Source organism: Sebastes umbrosus, chromosome 20 (assembly GCF_015220745.1).
Source record: "Sebastes umbrosus isolate fSebUmb1 chromosome 20, fSebUmb1.pri, whole genome shotgun sequence".
In the NCBI taxonomy this organism is placed as follows: Eukaryota; Metazoa; Chordata; class Actinopteri; order Perciformes; family Sebastidae; genus Sebastes; species Sebastes umbrosus.
Genome location: NC_051288.1, coordinates 9400299 through 9409197, shown reverse-complemented (window position 1 = coordinate 9409197; position 8899 = coordinate 9400299). Strand labels below are relative to the sequence as shown.

General features: G+C 42.5%; 1 protein-coding gene across 1 annotated transcript; it reads left to right on the top strand.

Annotated features, from left to right (window-relative positions):
- Positions 1 to 1178: 1178 nt before the first annotated feature.
- On the top strand, positions 1179 to 8021 carry LOC119479713 (L-xylulose reductase-like). Its single transcript, XM_037755619.1, has 9 exons — positions 1179 to 1295; positions 1515 to 1591; positions 3211 to 3308; positions 3483 to 3637; positions 3796 to 3838; positions 4140 to 4239; positions 5316 to 5380; positions 6288 to 6405; positions 7805 to 8021. The coding sequence occupies exons 2-9, from the start codon at positions 1540 to 1542 to the stop codon at positions 7906 to 7908; spliced, it is 735 nt and encodes a 244-aa protein (XP_037611547.1). The 5' UTR covers positions 1179 to 1295; positions 1515 to 1539; the 3' UTR covers positions 7909 to 8021.
- Positions 8022 to 8899: the final 878 nt, after the last annotated feature.

The following is an 8899-nucleotide window of genomic DNA, read 5'->3' as shown; positions in this document are numbered from 1 at the left end:
TAGCAGTATTGTAATTAATGACATCGATTAGAACTGTCAGATTTATAGGAGTCTGTTATCCCGCATCCTCCTGGGAAGTTCCTCTCTGTAACCAGTTAAATCCTTTTGTTAGACGGGCAGATGAGCTCACTGAGCAAAACACTGGAACACATGAAGTTGATTAGTGCGGAGGGACGCTGCTCCTATATCACAGACGGGGTGGATGTTGATGAAGAAAAAAGGCTACAACTAAGGGTGTGTGTCTACATAGTTGTTTGTGTCTGTAAGGTCTGTGCACTTCAGTCATGATCATAATATGTGTGCTCATTGCTACAAGTTAAAGTGGCAGTAGGCAGAATATTAGTATTAGGACTAGTATTCGTATTTTTATTTTTTTTGCCGTCTCTGAGCAGCTGTCAATCACTCCCGAACTCCGACCAAACGGTCAAACTAGGCAGAGCTGATCAAATATGAATCAGTATTCTGTTACTGTAATGACTATTTCTCTCCTCAAATGTTTTCAGAAACATCTTGTAGTGAACTGTTTAGCTGTAAAATGAGAAAGTTTATGACCCGGAAGCCATGTTGAGATCAGTTGAGGAAATACCAAGCACTGCCCACCAGCCGGAGCACAGCCAATAGGAACGCTCTCTCTCTGAAATGACCTGTGATTGGCCAAAGTCTCCCGTCATTGGCCAAAGTCTCCCGTCATTGCCCAATGATGCCAAAAATATACTGCATACTGCAGGTTTAAGTGATTTAAAGGTCCCATATTATGCTCATTTTCAGTTTCATACTTGTATTTTGTGTTTCTACTAGAACATGTTTACATGCTGTAATGTTCAAAAAAAAAAACTTTATTTTCCTCATACTGTCTGTCTGAATATACCTGTATTTACCCTCTGTCTGAAACGCTCCGTCGAAATGCGCTAAAACCGAGCGTTTCAGACAGAGGATAAATACAGGCATATTCAGGCCAACGGTATGAGGAAAATAAAGTTTTTTTTGAATATGACAGCATGTAAACATGTTCTAGTAGAAACACAAAATACAAGTATGAACCTGAAAATGAGCACAATATGGGACCTTTAAACATCTGTATACTCAGACAGAAAGCTGTCTGTGGTGGTGTCTGTTCACACTGACTACTACTGACCTGGAAGACTGGCGGGCTCTGAACATTAATAACTCTAGTGTTAATCTTTGAGCCCAGTGGAGGAACATAGACACAGAGAGAGAGAGAGAGAGACAGAGAGAGAGACACTGCTTCCTGCAGCCTGCAGACCGGATCGACTGCTCTGTCTGCTGCACATCTGGTGAGAACCTCCAACGCTCCTGTAGAACCATAAAACACATGTTATGAATCATTATTAGGCTATGATGTGGATGCAGATTAATGTGTGGCGGATTTAGAAGAAGGAGCAGGAAGTTGCAGCAATAGTTTAGCTCGACTATAGACATGAAGGAGTCACATGACTGATCGCCTCTCTTCAGTCTGTATTAACTTGTCTGTCTTGTTGCATATTAATCTGCAGCTGATCTCGGAGGACTTGACCCACCATGGAGATTTCATTTACAGGCAAACGAGCTGTGGTCACCGGAGCAGGAAAAGGTAAAGTCAACAACCCTTAACACAAAGGAGAGGTTTTCAGTGTGTGCAGTGACACCATGAGGCTGCTTTAAGAATCACATCCTCCTCAGCCCTGCAGGACACACACACAGGGGTCAGAGGTCAGGGGTCATCAGAAATAGACATTTAACCCTTACAAACCCACACTCTTCCACACACTTCCCCTTCCTGACCTCTGACCCTTTACCACATTTATTTTTATTTAAATTTATTTATTTATTTTACTTTATTTAATTTTAATTATTTGGATTGTTTAAGTATGTGTCCTCCCTTTTTCTCTGAATTCAATTGAAATTATAGTTTAAGATGAAGTCTTGTTTTTCTCTCTCCCCCCATGTTTTAAGTTGTGAAATTTTGTGTAAAACAAAGAGACAGCTGTAAAATTAAAATACAGTAGGAAAGAATGTGATGGTGATTGTATAAGTTGCTGAAACTGCAATAAAAACTAAGTTAAAAAAAAAAATAGAAATAGCCATTTAACCCTTACCTAAAAAGTTCTATTCAAGTGTGCTAGTAGTATACTTCTTGAACTTCTTAAACTTCTTCTGAAGCTTAGAATGAAAAAGTTCAGTTCACTTTTTATACTTCATACTTGTTTAGACTTATCAGAGATATAGCCTACTTCACAAAAGTATACTTATTATTCTTGGCTTATACTGACAAGTATACAGAAAAGTCTACTTGGTTTATACTTGTACTTGTGTCTTTTGATAGAGGTATACTGAAAAGTATAATAAAGTATTCTTGCCTTATAGGCCTACAGACTTCAATTTATAAAGAATTTTGGTAACACTTCATTTTACAGGTCTGCAAATTTCATGGTAATTAGCAAGTAACCTATTTGAAATTTCTTTGGAATTACTGCCAAATTTACCCAATATTTACCTAAAACATGTATTGAAAATTACTTTATTATAAATGTAATTTCATAATTACATTCCTTATATTCTGAGGTAAATATTGGGGTAATATGGCAGTAATTCCAAAGAAATTTCAAATAGGTTACATGCTAATTATCGCCTAAGTACCATGAAATTTGTGGACCTGTAAAGTTACCAGAATCTTCTATGTTTTTGGATTCTCCATTCACCATGGAGGCATGCGAGAAAAAAATCATTTTTATTATTTATTATTTTTTTATCATCACAAAACATCAAGTCAAATAGCAAAAGGAGCAAGTCTCTTTATGTAATACATAAATCATTGGCTAAGTACTAGTAAAAAGTACTGCTTATACTATATACTGCTTATAAATGCTAAATGCTGGGACTTAAAGTGTTACCATTAAAGAAAATAATTGATAAAAGCTGAAGAGATGAAAATAAATGTGAATTAAAATGAAAAATTCTGTGATAAAATTGCATGTGAACTTCAAAAGACTGCTTAAGGCATGTGATGAATTTTTACGTATAGCCTCAAAGAGTCTTGTCAGTTCCAACTCACTGAGAAAATGGAATAAAAAAAAAGCTTTGTTCACACGAAGACCGGCAAAGCCTGAGTCATGTGTGGAATGTGTGTGTGAGTGTGTGTCAGCTCTGGTGTCACAGCAGCAGCTCCGCTCTCTAATCAGTCTTTGTGTTTATGGATGTTTTGTATCTCAGGGATCGGCAGGGCCACGGCTCTGGCTCTGGCACGCTGTGGGGCAAAGGTCACAGCGGTCACACGCACGCAGGCTGACCTCGACAGTCTGCTGCAGGAGGTACTCCTCTTACTTTGAATTGAAGTTATGTGTGATGGATGGTGTTTAAGACTTCACGTCATCTGACAGATCAAGACAGTTCTGTTATTACAGATTGTGTGAGAGTTAAAACACTGTGCATCGACAATATCACACAATATCACACCAATATTTTGTGTTGGCTTCCTCTCACAGTGTTCCTCCATCACTCCGGTGTGTGTAGACTTGGCAGACTGGGGGGCCACGGAGGCGGCCCTGCAGGACGTCGGCCCCGTTGATCTGCTGGTGAATAACGCCGCCTATGCCAACCTGCAGCCCTTTCTGGAGGTCACGCCCGACCAGTTTGACCAGTAAGACAAAACACAAGACGATCTCCAACTAGGAAGCTTCAGCAGCAAATAGTCACAGAATATACGGCACGATGTAGAACGTATGAGTCATAATATACAGTTTCATCATATGACAACCTGCTATGTTTATCATGTTCTAAGTTGTCTTTCATCTCCAGGTCGTTCAATGTGAATGTGAAAGCTGTGCTGCATGTCTCTCAGGTACAAGAATGGCTCAAATCCACATCACTGCACGTGCATGTCCTTCATTCTTGGCTCTATTTTGTTCTTTGGCCTTTTTCCTGTTGTTGTAAGTAGATGCTTTGCTGATCTAAACATTAATGGTAAATTCAGGTTAGGGTGTCAGGGACGGTACAGTAAGTACTACAAGACTTAATTTACATCTCTTGTAATGGATAGCAGTGTATCAGTGGTTTAATCACACCATTAGTTTAAACTGAAATGTCCGTTTCATCAAACTGCTTCTGTTGAATCAAACTGAGCTCTGTCTCTGTGTTGGCAGATAGTGGCCCGTGATATGAAGGCCAGAGGATCAGGAGGCTCCATCGTGAACGTGTCCAGCCAGGCCTCAAAGTGTGCCCTCAAAGACCACACTATCTACTGTGAGTAACAGAGGAACCAGCATTCAGCTGGAGCCTTTCATTGGAGAAAAATATTTCAGTTCTTGGATCTCTTAAATGGAAGTAGCTGGCGTTCAGTACATATACAAACAAATCTCTAAAGGTGCTTAATTCGAAATTCAGAGCATATTTATGATTGAGGGATTGCCTCCACATGGCTCTCAACATGGCAGTGGCTGAGCTGGTGGCTAGCAGCTAACAGTGCTAACACGGCAAACGCCGGCAACAGTGCTGACAGAGCGAGCTTGGGGGAACAGGAGGGTGGCGCTACACTTCTGCGACGACGCCATTGGTCAGGATGCACTAGGCCAGTGGGGCACGCTCACATGCACTAGGCCAGTGGGGCACGCTCACATGCACTAGGCCAGAGGGGCACGCTCACATGCACTGGGCCAGTGGGGCACGCTCACATGCACTAGACTAGGCTATTGGCATGATTCCACCAAGCAGTCCAGTTCTGTTAAGTTTGCTACACATTAGAGAGGTTATTTTTGCGTTTCCATTAGCAAAAGTTGTGGACGTCACCAACCGAACCGCTCCTTTCTTGGTTCCACCTTGGTCTAGGTTCCAAGCGAGCTGGGCCGATACAGAAGGTTGAGTAAAAACATTGCAGAGCACTGTTTGGCCAGAGAGAATAGTCACTAGTGCAACATGGGACATCCTGCACAAACCCGCCATTTTTAAATAGCAAAGCTACGGTCGATAGCAACCGCAATTTTTAATTCACTCGACCCAGATTTAAAATAAATGGCAGCACGCAAAACTACACCGTGCACTACGCCGGACACACTTTGTACACTACGCCGTCCAATCGATGAAGTGCAGATCCTCTGTTTGGTTACCATTGAAATGATTCAGCAAGTGTCCCGTTGAAGATGATGTTACGGCAGTTTCACGCGTCGTCGCTATAGTGATCAGCCAAGAATCCCGCCTACGCTGAGGGGTACTATCTGCAGTGGAAACACTGCACAGAGAAAAGGACCTGGACCTCACTGCTGGTATACATATTTCCCTGTTAATTACGCTGCTGTTGTCTCTGTGTTCCTGTCATTGTTCAGGTGCCACTAAAGGAGCCCTGGACATGCTGACTAAAGTGATGGCTCTAGAGCTGGGACCCCACCAGGTACCATAACGCTTACACTGCATGGCAATTGCGGACCAGGGGAATCTTAAAATTAATCCCGAAGGATAACCACAAAAATCACAAGCGATTTAAAGGGAGAGGGGAAACAGCAAATGAAAACAGGCCTAAAAGGAAGGCTCTCTACACTCAATATATCTTGAAAAGACTCAAACTAAAACAGCGCTGCCGAGCAGCTGACTAGAACATAAATGAAACAAAAGAGCCAGGCCAGACAGACCTAACCCACTCTAAGAGACTCCAGCTCTGAGAAGAAGTTAAATGGTGAGTGAATCCCACAGATAGGTTCACATGGTACTTCTGCAGATTCACACACCCCTACACAGACAGAGCAAAAACAGGACAGCACTCTCACTACCTCTGACAAAGAGACAATGAGTCAGCACCTGAGCACTGAAACCAGGGGTAGATATAGGCTTCAACCACCTGATCCTCATCAGGGACAATGAGGCTCCACAGCTGCTTCTCCTCAGAGATAATGAACCCAACCAGCCTGCTGAGTGGCAAGTGACCCTCACACTATGTCACTTGGGGGGTTTTACTTGGTCTTGTATGACCAGCAGCTTATTGTGGCCAATGTTAGGTAATGTTATGGTCAGTTCACTAACTTTATGACTCCTCCGCTGCTGTTTCAGTGGCTTAGCATTTAGCATAATCCCCAAATTGTCCCTATAGTAGCCACAGTGGCTGCTGCTCAGCAAAAGTTACATAATGTCTCTTTTATAATGACAGTACAGTGAAAGGTTATGAAGGATATAGCATTAATGAAGAATATCAAATAAGCAATTGAATCCTTTAATTTGTCTCTGTTGTTTAATAATGAGATGTTTGATGGTGTTCTCATTGATTGAATGATGGAGTTGTTTGAACTGTGTTGTGTTCTCATCAGATCCGAGTGAATAGTGTGAACCCCACGGTGGTGATGACTGAGATGGGTCGCCTGGGCTGGAGCGACCCCGAAAAAGCCAAGACCATGACGTCCCGCATCCCCCTAGGCCGCTTCGCAGGTCAGACACTACAGGCTGTATATACATACTAAACAAAGTCTCTCAAACTCAAATTTTTGTTGTAGGCAAATCATTTTAATAGACTTCACAATCAGGTCCGTAGATGTGCTCATTGTGGCTTTTTGAAGCCAAATTCCCGTGCAACACAGTGCCTAATGCGCATGAAAATGACTAGATGAATATCACGGCTGGAGACCATTGTTGGCCGAGTGCTCCTCCAAACTTTTTCCATAATGCAAAGATGCTGGTGGCAGTATTTTAGTGGCCATCAAATCTCCCTTTCTAGCAGAACACACCAGCAGAGGGAAACCGATGCATAAACACTCAGGGCATCTTCCTCCTCGACAGCAACAGACTCCTCCTCTCACCATCGGTTATTATGGTCCGGCCCTTTAAGACGCAGCAGCCGGTTTGCAAGTAGTGTAGTGTTTCTCTAATTGAACTTCGGCCAATCAAGAATAACTCGTTAGCAATCGCTTTCTTTTTCTTTTTTTAGGGGTCCTCCCCCAGAACCCCCACTTTGGTTTTGAAACCCTCCCTATTTTTGAGGTCTCAAGGTTGGCAAGAATGTAACCACGGCCTAACTCCAGCCCTGTATTTAAAGGCACAATGGGTAGGATCACTAAAAAACAACGTATAGACTCATACAAAAATAATCCCTCTCAATCATAACTTCTGACCCATTAGCAGTGTGTGGTGGTGTCTGTATCTGCAGAGAAACTGCAGCCGTCTGCCCGGATTTTCTTATTTTGCTGTGTTTGGGATGTTTCTGGCTCTAAAAAAACGAAACAAAAATACAGCGAGGCGAAACGCCAAGGGGGACAAAGCTCGTTCCAAAATGAGAGTGAATGAGGGGCTGGCTTTCACCCGCTGCTGGTGAGCACCTTTAACACACATCGTCGTGAGATTGGTATCCATCTTCTCATCTCACTCTCATATTGAAGGGAAATAAGTACTACTTCTTGACGTTTAGGTTTGTCCTCCTCTTTACTTAAAGACACATGGAGCGTGTGAGAGTTCATACCAGAGTGCTGAAAAGGAGGCTGATGGTTGATTCAGATTCAGGAATGTTGATTCAGGAATGTGGATTCACCCTCGCTCTTCACCCGTTCCATGGCCATTCAGCCTACATCTGTTTTGTGGACTTGGATATGTCCTCTTATAACTGGAGCGAGGGCTGTGTTCACATTCTCTTCAATGAAGTCTAGCATGTTCTTGGTCAGTGTTGGACTCCACCAATACTGACTTGGTTCAACTAAAGAGTGCAATTAAATCTAGATCTAATCTTATAGTCAGCATGGGTATAAACATAATGATGCAGTGTATACACACACTTTCACTTGATGTGTTGACCTACGTGTTAACTGAGCTCCTTGTGTGTGTGTGTGTCTGTGTGCAGAGGTGGAGGACGTGGTGAACAGCATTTTATTCCTGCTGAGTGATAAGAGCAACATGACTAACGGAGTCTCTCTGCTGGTGGACGGAGGCTTCCTGGCCTGCTGATCAACACGATGCCTCGTCTCAGCACACCGCCCATCTGCTTCCTGTCTCATCACCTCACTGCATTATACAAACAGAGGTCAATTTGATTCAGTCATTAAACAACCAACCTCTAACATTTCTTTATTTGTGCTGATTTTATATGTGATATCGGAGCATGTCTCTGTGAGATTTATGTATAGGAGTATTATTGGTGTCTACTGTACAGAGGGTTTTAACATGTTTGCAGATGAGGTTAGAAAACAAGTCTAAATTAGAATGTTTTGCTGCGTTTTCTCATCTACATTTCAACACCTTTAGCTAGGCAGGACCACACGACATGAGTCAACCACACAGTTTGCTATGCCAACCAAAGACAGCGTGACAGAAGTGGACTGCAGTGCTGCGTCTCGCCACATGAGGGAGACAGACACACTGCAGACCTGGAACCATACAGAAATGCATTTCACACACACAAACACATGAAACAAAACAAATAGATGTGTCTGAACGGAAGCATAGTTGTTTGAATGAATACAAAACATCCTCAGACAAGGCAGCCTATCATAATCACATCACATGATGAGAGAATCCCGTCACACTCTACAGAGAAAGTGTGATTTCAAATTAGAGCGTCTCATGATGCTCAGCAGACCAAACTACAGCCAGCCATCCAGTGGCGCAAATATCCACAGTGCAGCTGGTGCGGCGCCCGGAAGCTGTCAGGGGTCCCCAAAAATCACCCTCCTACACCATATCCACATTTAATCCGTTATTATGCACTTCTGTTACATCATGTTAACAAACCAGATAGGCTGTGAGCTCAAGATCAGACTGGAGATGTCTTTGTTTGTTCTTTTTAAACAGAAAAACACACTTTAATATTGTGATATTTACTGGAAATGTACAATATAGCCAACAGCTGCAGGAAACTTTCAGCTGCCACCTTATTTAGTTTTTTTGCAGTGAAATGAGGAGGTATCTTATAGCTAACTCCTCATTTCAACTTCACCAA

What these genes read in the sequence shown, in the direction of transcription:
- LOC119479713 (XM_037755619.1), top strand. Translation starts at nt 1,540, where the DNA reads ATGGAGATTTCATTTACAGGCAAACGAGCTGTGGTCACCGGAGCAGGA. An exon ending in ACGCCCGACCAGTTTGACCA is followed by an intron (nt 3,638 to 3,795) that starts GTAAGACAAAAC and finishes TTTCATCTCCAG; the next exon opens with GTCGTTCAATGTGAATGTGA. An exon ending in TAGAGCTGGGACCCCACCAG is followed by an intron (nt 5,381 to 6,287) that starts GTACCATAACGC and finishes TGTTCTCATCAG; the next exon opens with ATCCGAGTGAATAGTGTGAA.